Source organism: Rhinatrema bivittatum, chromosome 4, assembly GCF_901001135.1.
Source record: "Rhinatrema bivittatum chromosome 4, aRhiBiv1.1, whole genome shotgun sequence".
Taxonomy (NCBI): domain Eukaryota; kingdom Metazoa; phylum Chordata; class Amphibia; order Gymnophiona; family Rhinatrematidae; genus Rhinatrema; species Rhinatrema bivittatum.
The window spans coordinates 364,799,304-364,821,807 of NC_042618.1; the positions used below are offsets into that span (position 1 = coordinate 364,799,304).

At 40.9% G+C, this 22,504-nt stretch overlaps 1 protein-coding gene and 1 long non-coding RNA gene across 3 annotated transcripts in view; one reads left to right on the top strand and one right to left on the bottom strand.

The window, feature by feature from the left end:
* The window catches only part of PPARG (peroxisome proliferator activated receptor gamma), a 151,632-nt gene that overhangs the window by 61,530 nt on the left and 67,598 nt on the right, over positions 1 to 22,504 (top strand). Inside the window, 1 exon segment of the mRNA XM_029600784.1 lies at positions 3,584 to 3,722. Within this exon segment, the coding sequence (XP_029456644.1) occupies positions 3,584 to 3,722 (139 nt within the window).
* The window catches only part of LOC115091015, a 46,965-nt gene continuing 34,705 nt past the window's right edge, over positions 10,245 to 22,504 (bottom strand). The window contains exons 3-5 of one of the 2 annotated variants that reach the window (XR_003856575.1): positions 20,401 to 20,474; positions 14,845 to 14,932; positions 10,245 to 10,356 (exon numbers count right to left, since the gene is read on the bottom strand). This is a non-coding gene — a long non-coding RNA (uncharacterized LOC115091015). The remainder of the gene's footprint in view (positions 10,357 to 14,844; positions 14,933 to 20,400; positions 20,475 to 22,504) is intronic. The other variant, XR_003856576.1, reaches the window with a different exon arrangement.

Sequence of the window (22,504 nt, forward strand, 5' to 3'; positions counted from 1 at the left end):
CTGAAAAACATGAGAATATATACTTCCATTTTCAATTTGGAGTTTTCTGTTTCTATTTCATGCTTATTTACTGCCTTTTTCATGTTGTATGTTCATAAATAGGGGGTATGAGAATAATAGAGAAGTTTAGTATTTATTTATGTTTTAAGCCCCCTTATCTTCAGTTTTTCCCCATTGATGTACTACATACCATTGTTGCAGGAAGAGTTTACCAATGGCATGACTATATCATGTTGAAGTACTACGTTAGAATGTTAGCTCAGTTAACTTCTTGACTGTTTAACTTACTCATATCAAGAACAGTGCAGAATTTATTTATGTAGTTGGATTTATTTTGGAGGGTAGGTGGGACCTGGCTTCAGCTCAATTAGAAAAGGACTCCATTGGACTGTGGTGCTATGAACCTTCATATGCAACTACCTAGGGATTTTCTCCGATTTGATATCTCCTCCCAATTCATTTAAGCCAGTTCTTGCTGCAATGACCCTTGGCCAGGGGCCAAGCACCAAGACTTCCTCCAAAGCCTTGAAATCAGGAGCCCTAAGGCCACTGGGTATCGCCATTGCATGATGACCAGGACTCCCTCCCCTCAAGGGACTTTGACTGCTGCCGCCACAGCTTCCCCAGCTGGCCCAGAAAATAGAAGCCTAGCCTAGGAATCAAACCCAAGTCCTCCACAGCCCTCATCTCTGGGCTGGACCTGGTAGGCAGTGTTCTAGAGGCTTGTTAGCCCCAGAGGGAATTCTTTGCACCCAACTTGCCTTCAACCACACACGAGCTTCCAGCCCCCTTGGAACCTGCTTCAGCCCTGCTCATTGTCACTTATGGCAGGTGGGTACAAGAGTGAGGTGTCCTTTCTTATTACTAAGCTGTAATAGCCACCCTCTATATCCCAGGCATTGCTGCACAGCTTACAATCTTTCTTGCACTGCCTTCAAAGCCTGATATGTGCCCACTAGTAGTTGTCACAGTTGAGCAATGGCTGGATTTCCTTCGCCTGTGGCTGTGAACGCTTCAGTCTCCACCTCTGCCGAGAAGGAGCTTTGTTTTTGGTTAAGCCCAGGTCAATCTCCTGCATGGCAATGAGCAACTCTTCCACTGAATAAAAGAAATGAAAGAACACATTTTGACCTTTTGCTTCTGGATGGAATATGGCCACATTTGAATACAGAGACCCATGAAAGAAATAGTTCCTGCTCCAAAGAATTTACATAGAGAAGACAAATAGGATCTAGGAGACTTGTGTGAGGTTCAGGAACTTGATTACTAAATAAACTGGTTAAAAGCAAGGGCATGCTCAAAGAGAACCAGCTTTGAGATTTAGAAACTGCTTCAAAAGGGTTGGGGGTTTTAGAAAGGATTTGAGTGGGCAATTTTAATTGCATAAAAGGTCTCTGCCTTCTGAGAGGTCCATATTCATACCTGCAAACTTTGGAGTTGTGGTCACCCTGAGATGGCTGTTGGTTGGTGGATGGGGACAGAGAAGAACATGTATCAGCTTTCTCTCTTTCAGCACCACCCCCACTAATCCACATTTTCCTCTCTCTCTTGTCCCCCCCCAATCCACCACCACTTTTCTCCTTCCAGGGATGCGTTGAACATTCTTCCCCTTCCTCTCTCCCTGACCCCGGCACTCTCTTTGCTCCCCCCGCCCATAAATCGCAGTTCCCTGACTTGTGCACCCTCATTCTCCCCTCAGCTGAGTAAGTCCAAGTCCTGCAATCACAGCTGCAGATTGCGCTTTGCATGCTGCAGCCCTTCTCCAATTTCTCCTCACCTCTCCCCTCCTATTCTCCTGCAGGTTTATAGAGGAAGGAGACTGGCTGCAGCTGTAAACAGAGGCTCTGGGCTTTCTAGTATTCCACCTTCTCCCCCCCCCCCCCCCCCCCCCCAGGAGACCTGGGCAATTCATGCAAATTCCCTGAGTCTCTGGGAAAAATCTGGAGTTCCCAGCTATGTCCATATTCAAACGATTTATGTGGGTAAAAATTGGCTTTTATCTGCATAAAGTTGGCCCTTGAAATATATTCCCCTTTGTGTGGGTAACCGTGGACAAAGTTACACAGAGAAAAGGAGTGGGGCTGGATGCACAGCTAGAGTGGGCTCACATATTTAGCCAGGTAACGCTGTTTCGAGTGCTATCCAGCTAAATTTATGCAGATAAGTGAGTGCTCACAAATAGCAATCCTAAAGTATAACTTTACCCGGATATAGAATGGGAAACATATTCTGATATGTTGCGCTGAATATCCAGATAACTTACCCGCTTGCCAGTTTTTGAATCTGGACCCCTATGAGCCTATGTGACAGGCAGTGGGACTAACTAGGAGAAATTCGCTTTTCAAGGACTACTTTACTCCACCAACTGAGGTAAGAAGCTACAAACAGTAGTAAAGCACCTGGAAAAGCGGAACATAAGAACATGCCATGCTGGGACAGACCAAGGGTCCATCAAGCCCAGCATCCTGTTTCCAACAGTGGCCAATCCAGGCCATAAGAACCTGGCAAGTACCCAAAAACTAAGTCTATTCCATGTTACCGTTGATAGTAATAGCGGTGGCTATTTTCTAAGTCAACTTAATAGCAGGTAATGGACTTCTCCTCCAAGAACTTATCCAAACCTTTTTTAAACACAGCTATACTAACTGCACTAACCACATTCTCTGGCAACAAATTTCAGAGTTTGTGCATTGAGTGAAAAAGAACTTTCTTCGATTAGTTTTAAATGTGCCACATACTAACTTCATGGAGTGCCCCCTAGTCTTTCTATTATCTGAAAGAGTAAATAACCGATTCACACCTACCTGTTCTAGACCTCTCATGATTTTAAACATCTCTATCATATCCCTCCTCAGCTGTCTCTTCTCCAAGCTGAAAAGTCCTAACCTCTTTAATCTGTCCTCATAGGGGAGCTGTTCCATTCCCCTTTTAATCAAACCATTAACCCCATTATAAAGTAATGATTCTTTTCTAATCTTAAAACAGGTACTTAGATTCGATATTGCTTATCTAGTAGAGTCGGTGTAACTTAGTCTCAAATGATGAGCATGCAGATCACATATCTAACTAGTTAAAGTACAAAAATCAGGCCTCTGTCTCACTAAAATTCTAGAGTAGCAAAGCAGGAAATAAGATGGGTGGTCGGGCCTCTCATATCTGTACCTAGTTTATGGTCTATCTGGAGAAGTCCAGTGCAGTCGTAGGATACAGTTTGAAATACTTTGGAAAGACAACAGGGTTATGTGGAAAAGAAGCTCTAGAATAAGAGATCATGACACAAGTATCAAGGGGGGTAGACTCTGGAGAATAAGTGGTGGATACATGAAACAGATTCCCAGTGGCAGTGGTAGATGCCAAAACAGTAACAAAAATCAAGAGAGCACAGGGTAAGCCCAAAGGATCCTTAGCTGCAAGTATATGAGGGTAAAGTCTCAGACTGAGTCAGCTGTTTGGTATTGCACTAGACTAGATAACCTTGCTGTCCTTATCTACTGTCATATTCCACATTTCTGTATTCTACGTGTCAGACTTTCTGCTACAATATTTTTCACCTGTTTTGTTCTTTTGGGGGGATTTCTTACAGGGTTTCTTTCGGAGGACAATCAGATTAAAGTTAATTTATGACAGATGCAACCTCAACTGTCGAATTCACAAGAAAAGTCGAAATAAATGTCAGTACTGCAGGTTTCAGAAGTGTCTCTCAGTCGGCATGTCACATAATGGTAAGTACATGTTTGTCCAAAACATGTCTATCTCTCTTTAGGGCTGGGAAAATAAGATAGAGCTATAATGAAGACATCTGCAGATGTCATCAAGTTGACAATTAACTTTATTATTTCTCCATCAGCCTCAATATACTGGTTTCATCCTTCTTTTTATCAGCTAGCATATATTTTGTATCACGTAATTCCACCCAGAACAAAGCCATGGCGAGCTTGGTTAGTGTCTTCAGAGGGTCCAGGGTTTAGGTAAAATTAAAAAAAAAGATGGGAACATGCAAAGAGGGAAGTCACATGTATGTGAGTACCCCGTTAGGACAGTACTTGAAGACAGATGTAACATAAAAGCAAACTACTCGAGAATCTAAGAAAATAAAACATCAACAGTTTATTGAGCTGAAACTGTTCACAACCCAGCCAATTTAAAAATAAAAGCATGCAAGACACATTTAAATAATAGTGAACAAAAAAATGGGAGCTGCCTGGTCCAATTTCTGTCTCTTACTGAGAAGGCTCTTTCCAGTCTGGAGAAATCAGAGATTTTATTCTGTTAGATAAGAAGTTCCTTTGCTCAATCAAATCCCACCAAGCTTTGGTGATTTTAACCCAAGCCTCTAATTTCTTTAGTTAATTTTGGTTTGGATCTCATCTTGCTGCAGGCAAACTTGCCCCTGCAGCATGTATTTCAAGATTACATCAAAAGCTAAGTTCCATAGAACAGGAAACAAGGTCTGAGATGGAGAAAATATCTCTCACCAAGTCTTGTTGAGTACTTTCATGTGGTGACCTCATTGTATAATATCTTGACCAGATCTCAGCAAGGTGGCGACCACTACAGAAGGATGAAAGAAAGTAAAAAGAAAAAATCATACTGGCTCCACATTGCCCAAGATATCAAGGTGCCCACCTTTAGCTTCAGCACTGGAGCTACTGATGGTAGCGGTAGTGCAGACCCTTCAGGTGAAGACAACATCCCTGGTACAGCTGTAGGCTATGGTGACTCTGTTCATAGACCCACTCTATTAGCAAATGACACACAGAAGTTACTGAAAAATCTAGGAGGAAGAGACACAGCTATATGGAACCTGAAGATAAAAAATAGATAGTACACTGCTATTTAATTCCATTCACCTTATATTTAAATCAAGAATGTTCACAAAGAGAGCATGCTAAAAACTGGAAGAAAGGAATAAATTACAAGGAAAAGCTGCTGTCTAAAATTTCCCACATGAGAGGCTTCTAAGAAAACTAAAAAGTCATGGGATAGGAGGCAATGTCCTTTTGTGGATTGCAAACTGGCTAAAAGACAGGAAACAGAATAGGATTAAATGGTCAGTTTTTAAAGTGGAAAAAGGTAAACAGTGGAGTGCCTCAGGGATTTGTACTTGATTCGGTGCTTTTTAATATATTTATAAATGATCTGAAAGGAGTACGATGAGTGAGGTGATCAAATTTGCGGATGACACAAAATTATGCAGAGTAGTTAATTCTCAAGCAGATTGTGATGAAATGCAGGAAGACCTTGTGAGACTGGAAGACTGGGCTTCCAAATGACAGATGAAATTTAACGTGGACAAGTGCAAAGTGATGCAAATAAGGAAAAATAACCCTTGTAGTTACACAATGTTAGGTTCTATCTTAGGAGTTACCACCCAGGAAAGAGACCTAGATGTCATAGTGGAGAATACATTGAAATCGTTGACTCAGTGTGCTGTGGCAATCAAAAAAGTAAACAGAATGTTAGGAATTATTAGGAAGGGAATGGCAAATAAAAAGAGGGATGTCATAATGCCTGTGTATTGCTCCATGGTGAGACCGCACCTTGAATACTGTGTGTAATTCTGGTCACCGCATCTCAGAAAGGATATAGGGCACTGGAGAAAGTGCAGAGAAGGGAGACCAAAATGATAAGGAGCATGGAACGGCTGCCCTATGAGGAAAAGCTAAAGAAGTTAGGGCTGTTCAGTTTGGAGAAGAGACGACTGAGGGGGAATATGATAGAAGTCTACAAATTCATAAAAGGACTTGAACAAGTTAATGTAAATCGGTTATTTACTCTCTCAAATAATAGAAGGACCAGGGGGAAGTTAGCAAGTAGCTCTTTTAAAACAAATCGAAGAAAATTCTTTTTCACTCAGCACATAGTTAAGCTCTGGAATTCATTGCCAAAGGATGTGGTTACAGCGGTTAGTGTAACTGGGTTTAAAAAAGGTTTGGATAAGTTCCTAGAGGATAAATCCATAAACTGCTATTACGGTAATTAATAAGCAATAGTAGCTTGTGATTTATCTAATGTTTGGGTACTTGCCAGGTACTTATGATTTGGATTGGCCACTGTTGAAAACAGGATACTGGGCTTGATGGACCCTTGATCTGACCCAGTATTGCATATCTTATTTTCTTATGTTCTTAGTAATAATTTGTGTTTACTGAATATTCCGCCTTTCAAGACCCTTCAAGACAGATTACATTCAGAAATTGTTGGTATTTTCCTGTCCCCAGAGGGCTTAGAATCTTTATCTTAGGAGTTAATTTTCAGAGGAGTTAAGAGTGTAAAAGTAGTATCAAAGCAGTTTTTAAGAGTCCTGTTTTATTCACCTAAATCTTTTTGAAAATGACCTCATAAGGGCCAGATTCATTAAGGCTTTTCTTAAAAACCCTTAGTGAATCAGGTACTAGATTCACTAGATTCATTAAAATGCTATAATTTTGCAAGGATAACGCCCATGATAAGAAAAAGGAGAGAGAGACCTTTTACAAGGCCTTCACAGTAGTCAACTATTTATATCACTATAGGAGAGCCAGCTAATAACGCGAGGTGAGGTTTTGGTGGTGGTTTAGGGGCCAGTTTGACATGCAGAGTGAGATGTACGAACAGCACAGTACACCTCAGTCAAGATTTGATGTTATTTGGAGTGAGGAAAGTCTCCTAAAGATGAGATTTTTACAATGTTTTCTCGCCCTAGCTTGATGGACTCTGTAAACGGGTACACCTTGTACCTTTCAAGCACACCTTGATACGTTCCCTAGACATATTGGGTCCAATATTCAAAGCACTTTTAGCGCTATTTAGCCAGATAAGCAGGACTTATGCGGCTAAGTAGCGGTCGCTGAATATGCGCATAAGTTCCTTATACAGTTAAAAAGTATACGTACAAAAAGTAGGCATGTACTGGGTAGATCAGGTATGGAGCGACTTGGACATATAACTTATTTACCTAACTACCAATATTCGGAATTAGCCGTATAAGTGTACATCTAAGCTTAGATGCACCATAAAGCAGGTCTAAACTTAGCCGGGTGGACATATCCGGCGAAGGGCGCACATATATGTGTATATTCAGTGGCTTTGCCGAGCCACTAAATGTACATTGTAACTTAGCCAGATTAATCATATCTGGCTAAGATACTTAAAAGACCAACACTGAATATCAGGCCTATTACATCTTATGAGCTCCAGAAAGAAGTTCTTTTTGGTGCAGTTCAATTGGAGACATTACTCCCAAGGACCATCTCTTATGTGTATCTGTACCTGGGAATCCTGCTTCTCTCAGAGATGCTCCTTGTGACCTTGGGCAAGCCACTTCTTCCTCAGGTACAACTTAGAGTGTATGCCCTCTTGGGCAGGGAAAGAACTTCAGTGCCTGAATTATATCTCACCTTCAGCTCGCCTTTGGAAAAGACAAGAAATGTAATCTAAACTCCAGATCCACTATAGACATGCTGCTGATAGAGACATATCCTTTACCCTGTAAATACTTTTAATGAGGCGGCACTCATCTCACCCAACCGCCCCTAGTTCACAGTTAATGAGGCAGTAACTCTGTAAACAACATGAGTAGAATCAGAATTGTATAAACACACAAGGAACAACCAGTCCCCTCTTAAACTACTCACCTATCAGGTGGGCTGGCATTTTAAGGAGCAAGACAAAAACATAAGTTAGTACAGAAGAGGTAGTATATTTATAGTAAGGGAGAAGGGAGAGAAACTACACTTGCTCTAATCATTCATCCAAATTATTTGCTAGATCCCACTGGACTTAATATTCAGGAATTCATTCAAAGCTCTTATTCCAGTATTTAATCAAATTGCAATGTGTAAAACAAATATACCCCATATTTGTAGTGTCTAGTGTGTTCATTAAAACCCTACAGTAGCACCTAGAACATCATGTAGCTGATAAAAGTAGTCACCTTGTAAAAATAAGACCCTGATATTATATATATCTATGCACCATGTCATTTTCGCTCACTAACAGTTTGTTTTCCAGACTTGTAAAGTGCAAAACAAGCCTGGTTGAGAGAAAACACAGCTGTTTTCTACTTCCATGACACGCAGCCAAACAGAAGATATTTGGATTCTTTAATGTTTACTGGTGGTGGTGGTTAATGTCGTGTGAGACTGGGCACAGCCTGATTCTGTCTGCTTCTACAGTAGCTGAAAAGAGCAAAAAACTTAGTGTCATTTAGTCATTCAGCTGAGACAGCATGGTATGAAAGGTACAGATGAGAAATGCTAATGTAATACTGCTGGCTTATTTTTACAGTGTAGCTTATTGTAGTGTATACTGTATAGCCCCTTTAAATGTCACTACAAACATGGCCCTGCACATGTGTTGGTGCTATAGCAGTATTGCAGGTGGTTGCACCAGCTTTTGCACTCATAGCCCACTTTGTGACAGAGAGCTACATCGTAGTGATTCCAGATCCTGTTCCAAACAAAAAATATTACAAAAAAATAAATAGAAAACTACACTATTATCCTCAGGATCTGCTAAAAGTAATAAAGTGACTTAGAATTGCTCTCATGATTGTAAAGCAGGACTTCCCAAACCTGTTCTGTTGACCCCACAGCCAATCAGATTTTCAGGATCTTTACTAGAAATATGCCCAGATGCAAGGTCTCCAGTGCATACAGATTTATCTCATGCATATATATTGTGACTATTGAGATAACCTAACTGGCTGCGAGTTCAGCAAGACAGGCTTGGGAAACACTAAACCAGCGGTATTCACCCTCAGCCCTCAAATGCTGCCAACAGGTCAATTTTTCTGGATATTCTTAATGAATATGCATAAGAGATCTGCATGCATCTGCCTGCATTATATGCAAAGCTACTATACATATTCATTAGGGATATTCTGAAACCCAATCCACTGGTGGCCCTCGAGAGCTGGGAGTAAATACCACTGCCCTAAACCAAGGAAATATGTGCTGTCATAACATTACATACATTCTGCAGGTGAGGCCCAAGGCATTGCTGACTGCTGTAAACTCCTCCCTCTTTTGCCCAGTGAGTGCAATGTCATTGCCAAACTAAATCCTACAAAGCTTCTAATTGTCATTATAAAAGGTTCTTTTTAGTTTATGGATATATTTATCTTTTCAGCAGTTTAAAAGGTTGAGGGCCACATAGGGACTTTTGATGTCCTGCCATCTAACTAATCAGGCTATTTGATTTTTCAGAATCCTTTTATTGTATGTCACCATCAAAAGCCCTCGTTAAAAATATATAGCCTGCTCTGTCTGTAGTCAAACAATCTCTATACGAAGCACAGGCATGGCTTCTTCATATTATAAGAGCAATAACACTCACACAGATCACTTTATTGCACCATAATAGCTGCTTACAAGAAAGCCCAGGTCACACTGAAATGACCCCCATAAAGCACACCCTGTCACCCTCTCATGTCTTATTGTTCAAACTGCCTATGCAAATGGAGATCAATTCCTTTGAATTTCTGTTAAATTATAGTTATTAGAAAGAAGGCCGGGGAAAACTTTAATTTCAACAAATATATTGGAGTATAGGAATGGTATTGTCGACCAGTACTGCTTAATAAAATATATATTTAGCAGTTCCAATAATAAATGTTGGAGGGAAATGTGATGATGACAGTTTCCAGCCTCCTGTAAGGAATTCTCTTTCTTGGTGAAGAATTCTGTTTTAATGCTGAATGATGACTAAGATTCCTCTTTTATAATGTACACTTGATTATGTGTAAACAGCTGATCGGGATTGCTTTTGAAATTGTACTAACACGTGGTTTATTTCTTATGCATGTGGCAGGTGAATTAAAGCGATTTTAAACTGTTATGAAGTGTACGTGTAAGATCTGAATGTGACTTATTTTAGTCATAATTGTATGTGCATTCATTCACGTATTTATTTCTGTGAGCTGCTCTTTGTCAGCAATGGTTGAAAAAGGCGATTATTTTTACTGTATTAAATTTAAATGTAATTAAATGCATGGTGGTAGTGTCCAAACATCGTTCTTATTGGGGGCAGGGGAGTTGCATTAATTCTTGCTAGATGTCTTGGAACTAAATTTATATTGGAACCTTGGAATTTTGTATTGGGGTTTTCCCTAGGTATTGACCACAGGAAAAAAAAATGTGTTGGTGGCTGCGTGATGTTATCTGACAGCATGTTGGAAAAAGGTTAACCTTCCAATTTCTTGGATTGGATTGGTAGAATTGAGGCTGTGTCTACCATAGAAAAGATCAGTGGACCAATAGTTCTCTAGTTGGTAACTTGTTAACTTTTTTATTTCTCATTCCTTTTTTTCTCTATATCTTCCTTTCCTCTTTCTTGGAAACTCTTGATGTTCTTTTATATTTTCATCATCCAAATCTGTTGAAGTAAAAAAAATAATGAAGGATATAATTTAATTATGCTGTACTGGGCTGCACATTGCTATTTTAATGCAGTCACTTGATTTGTTGGACAGTCTGACTTACATGTTAACATAAATTAATAATCAAGAAGAGTCTGTTGGATCCCAATACAACCACACAAACAAGGAAACCAAAACCCAAGTTTTTCAAAATGAACGTCCTGCAGTAAAGTTTCAGATAAGAATTTTTAGAGATTGAAGTCCCAGAAATATCAGGTTAGTGTGCCTGCATTGAATCCAAAAATGTATAATATTTTTTTTTTAGAAAAATTGTTTTATAAACCATTTCAAAATATACAACCACCACCTTAGAAAACTTCATTGACAAAGCCCAACAACGGCTGATGTTTCTTCAGTGCTTCCTCAGGAGCTACTTCAATGATTATAAATCATAAACTTGATACTTACTGCAGGACATTTGTTTTGAAAAACTTAGGTTTTGGTTTCCTTGGTTGTTTGCATGTTTACATGTTAACAATACTTTAAATTGTTATGTTTAAATAGAAATTGAGTGAAAATTAAAAACTAGCTAAGTCTACATCCTGTTCTGTTACATGCAGAATATTAAAATTAATACAGTTCTCGATAATTTATTTCTCTATTAACTGATAATGGTCTTATTGAACAAGTTTTTATATTGCAGATTTTTTTTATAATTAAAATTTTATTAAAACAAACAAAACAGAATGGATCTTATATCGCAGAGCAAAATACAGCAAGTCACAAAACCATTCTGCATTACCAAAACACAAAACAGCAATTTCACTTTTAATCACTTCACAACTCGTTACCCTCCCACCTAGCCTTCCCCTACCAAAGCACTTAAATGTACAATCTTAAGAAGTGTGGAGGTTGTATGTTTATCAGGCTTAACAACAGTTTCATTTCTAACAGTAGTCAGCTTCCCCAAACAATAAATCATATGAAGCCTTTGGCCAATGAGCAAATTTTTTACATTTAATTTTATAGTGGAATGAGAGGAAAATGTGAAAAACAGACCACAAGTAATAACAAAATCAAACCCAAGGGGGAAAAAGTAGTAATAGTACAGTTCCCACTAGTGTGAATAGTAACCGGGCACAAGAGTAGATAGATTAAACCATTGGTCCCATATATTACTGTACTAAATTGTTACTTATTGTTAACTTTGTGCAGTAACTTTTATTTTCCATTGGAAGGAAAAGAAAGCCATTGTTTTCCCAAATCCATTTGCAGAAGTTTTGTTGCACCCTGTGACAGCTTCACCATTTACTACGACCTGGATTGAGTTTTGCTTGTCATACTAACTAGTTTTGTTGCTGATATGACCTTTTAAGGCGGTACGGCAAAAGCCATGTCCTCTGACTGCACATAGGTGCTGTTTGGTGGAGGATCTGTGCCTACAGCTCCTGATTCTCTGCAGTTGTTTCATTTTGTCATCTAGCAGTTTGAGATACAGCGCTAACAGTGAAATGATATGCCACTTGACTCTCTCTATTTTCTGCTTCTCTGAATCAAAGTATCTGCAGTGAGGCACTGTTGATTCCGGCCCTTTCATAGACTCGTATTGCTACATCCCTGAATGGGAACTGAAGCTCACCCTCAGTCTCACTGTTACACTTGGAACATCTGTGCTTATGTTCATTCGATCATTGCCTCTGATTTAAAATGGAGCAATTTTTGAAAATATGTGAAAAACCTTTTCATTGCTGTACATCTATAACTCAGGGTCTTTCTAATGAACTCTGACTCATTGCAATCAGATCAGCAATATAACAGCAGTCCACTGAGCAAAAAGGACAATGACCAAGATTAGCACAAATTATTACATAGATACCATATGGATGAAACAGAAAATTAAGCTTTTACAGTTCTTAATTTACTCAGTGCAATTTATAGCCAGTGAAATAATTCCAATACCGATTTATTTGGACTTTAGATGTTATTGAATCAACACACAGATTACAAGAATTATCTAAATGATGATACAGAGGATCGGCTTTCAAGTCCTCAGAGGTCAGTTCCTCACATGGACAATTCAGAGCTCCTCATTTATGTCTTGCACTGATGATTTGCAGAAGATTGTTTTTGTTAAAGAATTTTCAATCCATGACACTCTCAAAAGTATGCATTATGAGCAACAGAGTAGCCTGCTTTAATACTGCACCAACGACTGATGCAATAATAATAACTCTTATGTTCCAACAAGATATGTCGGATTATGCAAAATAGAACTTCAGCCAGGGACATATGGCAGCACCATTAATGGTACATACTGTAACTTTGCTGTAAAGATGTTTAAACACATGTAGGATTTTTTTAATATCTTTCGAAATAACATCAAAATCAGGGGTGCGTGCCCATATTTTTTTTGTTTAGTGTTTTGATAAAACAAGAAACTGAAAAAACAAAGGAAAACAAAAAAATGTTAAGAACATGCCATACTGGGTCAGACCAAGGGTCCATCAAGCCCAGCATCCTGTTTCCAACAGTGGCCAATCCAGGCCATAAGAACCTGGCAAGTACCCAGAACCTGGCCAGCACCAGAAAAATATTTTTAAACATAGGAATCTCCCCCAAGTTCTCTCCACTGCCGCCCGATCCTTGTCAGCCTCCTCAGCTCTTCTTACCCCACATTTTCTTTCTTCAGGGGTTAGGCATGATCCATGGTCACTCCTACTTCACCGGTGCTACAGCTGGAAATGGCATCAGCAGACTCAGACCATCGCCATTATCAATGTCTTCCATACAAGAAAATGGTGCCGGCCTGCTAAAACCAAGCACAGGGAATCCATGGGCATTAGCAGGTAGCTCTATTACTTTAAAGGAAGTATACAAATATCCCATGGATACCCATGAAAATCCAGAGCCTTTAAATATCTAACCTGCATGTGACAGTGGCGGACACTTAAGAAGGGTATTTTTCGAAAATGTTAAGATGGGAGAATTGATTCTCCTGGTTTGGTCAGATCCAAACAATTTTGTGTCCCTACTAGTGGGGTTGGATGGCAGAACATTGATCCCCCTTCATAGTGCACTGGTTTTACTCTCAGCTGAAAGGCAAAAAAAAGAGCCATCCTCAGTTCCTGGTTCAGGCACTACACTGGGATTTCAGCCAAAAGGCTTTTGTGTTGGCAAAATGTTCTGTAATTTCACCACTCATTTGGACTCTGCTACCTTTGTGAACCTGAAATGAGTTTATTGGTGTTCTCTTTCATCACTGCAAATTTGCTAACTTCTGATTCTGACCGCTAAACTCACTCAGCACGACAAACCTGTTTGTTCAGCGAGCCCATTTGCTAGAATGATGTTTTTCTTGTATTTGTGTTGGCCCTTGCTGTTGCCTCTCCTTGTAGAGTTTTGCAGATTTGACAACCTCTGTCCTTGGCGAGGCCAATTTCCAGCCTCCCTGTGGTGTTTGCAGATCTGGTCCTGCAAGCCAGTTTTCCAAGGGAAACTTCCCATGGAATTTCCTTTTGAAAATGTGCCAGCAGCCAGTGCTGTGGGCATTTTTTTACCCCACATACTTTCCAAGTGCTAAATATGCCAGGGTAAACAATGTATGGGGATTTCAAAATGAGATCCCCACATGTACCTGACACAGCCTACCCTAACCCAACCCCAGGCACCACCTGGACCCATATGAACGAAGGTTAATCCACATATCGAGCAGGCAATTTTATAAAAAGTTGTTTGCATGTGTAAAGTACTGTTTTGGCTTTTTTGTTTTTTGTTGGGAATTATTAGAAAGGGAATGGTGAATAAAACGGAAATTGTCATAATGCCTCTGTATTGCTCCATGGTGAGACCCCACCTTGAATACTATGTACAATTCTGGTTGCCACATCTCAAAAAAGATATAGTTGCGATGGAGAAGGTACAGAGAAAGGCGACCAAAATGATAAAGGGAATGGAACAGCTCCCCTATGAGGAAAGACTAAAGAGGTTAGGACTTTCCAGCTTGGAGAAGAGACGGCTGAGGGGAATATGATAGAGCTGTTTAAAATCATGAGAGGTCTAGAGTGGGTTAATGTGAATCAGTTATTTACTCTTTCGGATAATAGAAAGACTAGGGGGCACTCCATGAAGTTAGCATGTGGCACATTTAAAACTAATCGGAGAAAGTTCTTTTTCATTCAACGCACAATTAAACTCTGGAATTTGTTGCCAGAGGATGTGGTTAGTGCAGTTAGTGTAACTGTGTTTAAAAAAGAATTGGATAAGTTCTTGGAGGAGAAGTCCATTACCTGCTATTAATTAAGTTGACTTAGAAAATAGCCACTGCTATTATTAGCAACAGTAGCATGGGATAGACTTAGTTTTTGGGTACTTGCCAGGTTCTTATGGCCTGGATTGGCCACTGTTGGAAACAGGATGCTGGGCTTGATGGACCCTTGTTTTTTTCTATGCCAATAAACTCACTTTCGAATCTTGTTATCCATCACCACAATGCTCAAGGTACTTACCTTGCTTCCAAATTCCTGACATTGCTACCATATTTTGAAATATATTCTGCCTCAGGGGTGCTTCATTAAGTCTGCGTCCCACAGTTTCCTAATCATGGAAAGAAAGGCTATTTTATTCTCATGTATCCATGCTGCATGGACCAATCTCTTTAAAAGCACCATTCTCTTTTCTTATAGGCTGATAAACCCAACATGTCCGCCACTAATCACTACTTTAGTATACTGGCATATGGTGCACCAGTCTGTGGTTTCATTCAGTCCTAAGTGCATCACCAAAAGTGGGTGGATTTTTGTATAGTGATAATAATTGTTGATTCTCTTCTACCCTTTGTGGTTCTATATTGTTCAGTATAGTTGTACAATGTCATCTTCCTGCCCATGCTTTTCCTTTTCCAGGTTTTCTGTTTCCAGTTAACTGAGCCCTCTCAGTTTAGCGTGATCACACTATTTAGCTTCCCCTTAGTAAGTATCCGACCCATAGTAGTAAGTTAACACCAGTCCAAGGTAGGTATGAAATAGCAAGTACTCATTAAATAGCATACCACATTATTTACCAAGCACACACTAAATCCTCATTTCCATGCATAGACATGCACATTATAATATGTTCACGCTAATATCTTTCCAAACTCCTTTAATATGCATGGTAAGACCTTCCTTCATAGCACGTGTATGTTGCGTGTGCCAGCTGCGGCAGGCCTGCGGCCGGGACCACTTACCCCCGTTTGCCTGCTTCAGCACCTGGTTCTGCCTCTCTTGTGGCTGTGGGCAGCCACCTCCATGTCCGGGCCGCTCCCCAGGCTCCCAGCTCCTCCGCGGATGTCCCAGCTCCGCAACGGGCCTCCCCGTGTGGTCCGCGGGAAGACGCTGCCATCTCGCACCGCGCCCCTCCCTAGGCGCGTGCGCAATCGGCTCTGCTTTTAAAGGGGCCGTGGTGGGAAACCATCCCGCGGCCCTGGATGATGACATCACTGGGCCCTGGTACTTAAGGCCGGGCCCAACCAGTGCTTCCTTGCCTTGGCAACAGGTCTCCACACTTGTCGTATGCTTAGTTGCTTGTTCCTGCGTTTCCTCCGTGTTCCTGGTTCGTCCGTGTTCCTGTTCCTGATCCTGGTATTTGCTCCTGCTCTTTTGTTCCATGTCTACCCTGCTTGTCTATCTCTGACTGATACCTGGCTTGACCTCTGCTTCATCTGACCACACTACTGATTGATACCTGGCTTGATCTCTGCTTCGTCTAACCACACTACTGATTGATACCTGGCTTGACCTCTGCTTCGTCCGACCATGTTACTGTTTGATTCCTGGCTTGATCTCCACTATGTCTGACTACGCTTTTGCCCGTCTCCTGGTTTGACCTTTGCCTTGCCTTTCCATTCTCTATCTGACTCCTGGTTTGATCCATCTTTGTCTTGCCACTCTTCCTTGCATGCCACCTGCCCTGACTTCAGCCTGCTCTACGATGCTACTGTTGAACCTACTCTGGACTTGGCCTCTCAGGCTTCGGCCTGTTCTTACTTGGGCGCCCTCTGTCTGTCTCCTGTTCTCATTGGTGCCCATGTCTCCGGGACTCTGCCTCGTCCGGACCGGATCACCTATTTCTACCACTGCTGCTGGCCCCTGGCTGACTCTCTTGTCATCCCTAAGAAGACCTCTGACGGAGGCCCACCTAAGACCAGCCGGCCCCGATACCCAAGGGCTCAACTGTGGGGAACGAGGGCTGGTATTGGCGAAGCTCCAGACTGCCTCCGTCAATCAGCCAGCTCCACCTGCCGATGGTGGGAACCCATAGGGCTTGCCCTACGGGTAGCATCATCCCCACCTCGGCCCAAGGGTCCACCTCCTGCACAACAGTATAGCCTTGTCCCAGTCAGCTCTTAGATACATGGGGACACATAGGGAGAGCCCTTCCTCCCTGGACTCTTCTTGTACCTTTTGGATCTAGATCCTCCCAGTTCCTTTTTCTCTTCTCTCAGGTGAGCTTCTGGCTGACTTGATTGATCAGCCAACACTGTGGATTTTCCCAGATAGACCATTCTCCTTTAGGGTTCCTTGGCACACTCATTCATGATTCTGTGGAATCCCCTTCTGTCTTGGGTCTGCTTAGAACTTCACACTTTCTCAGGAATTTTTCTTCCTTCTGCCTTTGGGCTCCCAGGTACTTCCCCTTCTGGAAACCTGAAGTTCTCCTTCTTCTCTTCTCCCCAGACCTTTCTTGTGGAGGGATAAGGTGCAAGGAGAGATACCTGCTCCCTCAACTCTGTGCAAAGGCTGATGCTGACCTCCCCTGTTTTGTTCCCACTCAAACCCCTCCCAATGGGGAGTGGTACACTATACTAACACACAGTGACTTCATACTTAGGGGCAGGGTCTGGATGGAGACCTCTGACTCATACCTGCCAGCAAGTCGACCTGTTCAGGTCACCAATGCCATACTATTAAGGGGCAGAATTGGGCACCCCATCACACATACAGTTTTTAACACCTGTGTAAGGGCTGTGCATGCTAACCTTTACTGCATGAGCCCCTATATCAAGTAAATTTTCAAATAGGTTCCATCCAAAAAATAGCATACATGTGTGTAAGTAGCTTGTTATTTTACAAGCATTAGAACTACATACGTATTTTCAGTTGCACATGCACATTTTACCAGTGCAAAAAAGCCAGTTCCTTAATGATTTTGCTCCTTCACTTCTCCAGTGAATCAGATTTAAGAAAGTGTAAACCTTCTTCCAAATTTTCCAAAATGGTCAGATTGGTGGTCCCAATTATTTAACAGAATGTAAAGTCCCAGTTTTCATTCCTCTTCTGACGTCTTCTCTATTTATTTATTTATTTATTTAAAAAACTTTTGTACTGCACAAATCAGCCAAAGCCACCAAGGTGGTTTCCAGTAATCAGTATTTTTATTATTCATTATTCTTAATCAGTATAAAATAGCCTTTATACAAACATTACATACAACATATAAACACATACCACCAACCACCTCTCAATGATCTTTCCCTGCCCAGTCAGTCATAAATTACACAATACATTTAAAAGGTATGTCCCTTTGGGTTATCAATATCTGGAAATAAAAAATTCCTTCACTAATTTATTTATTATTTTTCCCTCCTAGATCTCCTTCTGGCAGTACTAAGCTGGCACTGTCCTCCCAAGTGTAGCATACCTGGGTCAGAAGTGAAAATACTCTTGAATAATACCTTTGTAACTCCTCTCTGCCAATGGATGTGAAATCCATTCCTCTGCGATCACACAACTCCTTCTCAGGTCCTTTCTAAGCGAAGGACACCTCCTCTGCATAAACAAAAATCTGAGCCCCTGGGACCTATGGTTCTCAGGCAATAAAAAAAACAGACAAAAACTCTTAATGAAAAGGAGAACCATATGAGAGAAAGGAAGAGTGGAAAAAAAACACTTCCTTCTCCAGCAACAAAAAGGTCTCCAAAAGTCTGGACCAGAACATAGGGTTATGACACTCTGAGGTCCATATTCAGTCACTGTCCAGATAGCAAAGGTAGCCCAATAAACTTACCCAGCTAACTTTAGAGGTATATTCAATAGTGCAGCCACACTATTCAATATAGCCAGCAAGCTTTATCAGACTAGCTATAGGACTGTTTTTTGGCCCAACTAGACTTAGCTGGCTAACTTTGAATATCGGAGTTAGCTGAATAACGTACCTGGCTAACTCAACTCCTCCCAGTTATGCCCCGGAACATCCCTAATTTAGTCAACTAAATTCTCGCTGGCTAACTTATTAGCCCTCTAGGATTTCGCCAGATAAGTGGCCAAATTCTCATGTAACCAGATAACTTCTGAGTTATCCAGCTAAAAGCTTTTGAATATGGACCTCTCTGTTTCCACTTCGTTGCCCAGGTCTCTGTGAAGAAGACTCTGAGTTCTTTTCCCAAAAAAAACAACAACAAAAAATGGGACTGCACAGATAGGGCTATCCCACAGCAGGGCAACTCGGAAAATTTAAACTACGAATCCACACACTAAGATGGTGGCAGGGGTTTATAAGGATTCAAGCACCCACCATCAACTTCTCCTACATGGGGGGAGCCCAAAACCCAACCTCTACTCAGTAAATTTCTCTGTACCTTCTCAGAATAGTTGGTTCACTCCTTACACACACAACATATTCTACATAATGGAAACATTCATTCTTACTAAAATTACGAGACTACTGGCTGGAATTTCTTCTGATTAAGGTTAGTGACTTATATGAATATTATTTAAGTTTTAAAAAGTTTTGGTGAAAAGTTTTACAAAGGGCACAATTTGGCTGTTGTATTCACTAAGAAAAGGTTTGGGACTATGATTACAATTCAGTGTGTGGCATGGCTTTGCCTATCACTGTGCTATTGATCTATTTTTCTAGCATAGTAGGGGGTGTGCAATTTTGGGGATCCTCCTTTTGACCTTTTTGTGGGAGGTCTTGGACTATAAAAATTCCCCCAAGCATATGATTTGGGTCTTTGTCATCACTCAGGTGGACTAACCAGGAGCAGAAAAGGTTTCTCTGCTGTAGCAAAGGAGATCAAAGGATCAGATTTGGAGTTTTGAGGACTTTTACTATTTTGGGGGTCTTTTATTGGAACCAGTTCCTACAGAAGGGATTCCCCCTGGTATCTGGATGGGCTGGATTTGATAATTGTTTTCCCTTTGCTGAAGGAGTAAAGCAAAAGGTGAAGAGAGTTGAGATTTTTTTGTACATTCTAGTAGGAGTATCTGGATTGATTTTGACTTTGGAAGACTAGATTTTGTACTGAGGAAATGTTTCACTTTTACCCAGCCTTTCCAAATGCTGGAGTTGCATGGGGTCTCAAAGGAAGCGATGGGGAATTATAATGCTAAATTAATTGGATGGATGGGCAGACCTGATAGGCCGTGCAATCTTTTTCTGCCGTCATGTTTCTATGTTTCTATTAACACTGACAGTTTCATTTCATGCTATTTTCAATCTGAAATGACACAAAAAAACACATTTCCATTTTGCTTCTGCATTTTAGTATGCGCTAAAACCATTTATTTATTTATGTATGTATTTAAATTTTAAAGTATTTATTTCTCGCGCCCTCCAATGTTCGGGGCGGGTTACAAAGAAAACATACTTAATTAGATAGATAGACATAAAATAATAAATTAGTGTGAACTAAATTGTTTTAGCGCATGGTAATGCACAGAAACAAAATGAAAAATAAAAAGAAAGCAATAAAAAAAAAAGAAAGATTCCCCATGTACAGTATACCAAAGCAGTGTAATGTTGAAGGACTGAAACTGTTCACAGAAACGTTTTCAGGAGCCTTTATGACAAGTGAATAGGGGCTACGTGACTGTTGCTGTACAGCCCAAAAAGGTAGGAGCGCTAGCAGTACGTGAAGAACGAGAGAATTACCAGAATAACATCATTCCAGAACTGCTTGCAAAGTCACTGAAGAAAACAAACCGGTTTAACAGGCAAAAGTGGTCGCAGCAGAGTTAAGATGCTATCGGGTTACAACTGATGAAACTAGACTCGGGAAGTCCTCTCAGATTCATAGATACCTCTTTGACCTTGCTGCTGGCCAGACCACTGTCCGAGCATTCCCATTCACTTTCTAGATCCTTTGATCTCTAGGCTGTAAATAAAAGCAAAAAAAAAAAAGGAATACCATGTGACAGAAAGTTGCAGATAAACTGTTATCCCCATACTGGCACTCACTCATGCTCTCGGTTCCTCGCCCAGTCATTTACAAGGAGCTGCTTTACCCATCACAATGATGAAAATGGCAATGTCATAGTTGGGTGCCTTATGAGACATAACGTCAATGGCTTTGGGATTCTAGCCACCCAACAAGTGCTGCAATAAACTACGACTTGTAACCGTCTTAAAGCAAAACGAAAGTCTGCATTTTTTGTAGCATTTCAAAAGGCCATAATCGTGCAGAGAAAGCTCATCCTTTATCAGTATAACTTTGACTGTTAAATTATTATTTTTGAAATTCTTTCAGCTGATCTCATGAACCCTCAGCTGCCATGTTGTCAAAAGAAATCACAGATTTACTCCCACACCCTGGATCTAAGTAGGCAACATTGATGTCACAGTGCTAGCACAACATTTTGTATGAAGCAATCAGATCACATGCCAAGTGAAGCAGTTTTGTGGCTCTCTTGTAAACATGGATGCTCCCAGTGTTGCATGAGAATTGCAGAGTAATAGATTAAAAGCTTTCAAAAACATGACTTGGAAATATGTTTTTCATAGATAAATAATGATTAGTTCTATTGAACATTAGCCAGAGGTTGCAGCTTTCTTTTCAAATTATAATAACAGGGCTATTTTTTATTGATCTGTTTCACTGTTGTCAGGCTTCTCTTATAAGAATATACTTTGTACCCAAATAAAACAGATTCTTTAATGCAGAGCAGTCATCTCTCCATAACTGCTGATTAAGAAGGAACATGTTATGATGACCATATGTGTCTAAGCAGAATAGTTTTACCGAGGGTAATTTGCATTAGCTCGTAGAGGGCTAAAGTTTGCCTGTGTACAACGCACAGATTTTAGGCCGAATTTTCAAAGCACAAGTCCACTTTGTCCACATGCATCGGTTTGCATTGAAAATTCCCGGATGTACGTAGAACCAGTACCGACATCCATGCTGCCGAGCAGATGTAAAGGGGTGCATTTAATTTCCAGGCATACTTCTGAAAATCAAAAGTACATGCATAAATGATTTCACCACCCAGCTCTGCACCCTGGAATGTCTCTTTGTAGCGCACTTAAAAGCATGCAACAAAACTGACTTATGTGCATAATTTTGTGCACCCTGGGCCCTGATTGATTTTCAAAATGCTGCTTACATGCATAAAACAGGGCTTTCTGGGCATAAGTTATTTTGAAAATCAGGCCCATAGTGTATCATGACATCACAACTCGTTTTTTCGATGGGTCAGTTCACATTAGCCAGATAAAATTACAGCAGATTAGGAGCAGAAGGCCCAAAAAATCTGCTCATTTATGATGCAGTATTGCAGAGCCCACCCAGTCCCATGCTTCACCCTCATTTCCTCAACTTCCCAGCCCCGGAGAGCTCTGGTTTCACTCCACTGTGGTGGAGGGAGAATAATGTCTCTGTGGGTCCCATGGAATGTGGTCAGGCCGTCCTGCAAAAATAGCTAAGCTTGTTGTGCCAATTTTGCGTCACCTAAACTGGCTCCTGATTTAGAGCAGGAGAAAAATGTAAAACACTTTTGATTTGTCTTCAGATGTGTCAGTCAACATGCGCCTGATTATCTTTCCCAACTTCTCTCCTACTCCTCCATGAGGGAACCTCAGTCCTCCCAACCGGCTCTTCTATTCTTCCCTCCACTGACTTCAGCCGGCCTAATATACACAAGACTTCACACATTCAACTGCTCTGTCCCTCAAATATGGAACAGGCTACCTCGAATGCTGCACTTGGAAACCGGTTAGCTCAGCTTCTGGAAAACAATAAAAGCTTGGCTGTTGAGCCAGCCTCCCCCTTAGACTCCACAGCAGAAACTCTTCCTCTAGTACTACCTACCCACTGGAAGTCTCCCTAACCATGAATCCCATAAGGTTCACCCATTTCCGGGCTACATCTGTACGACTGGTGTTTAATTTACTTCTTAATGCACCTACTTC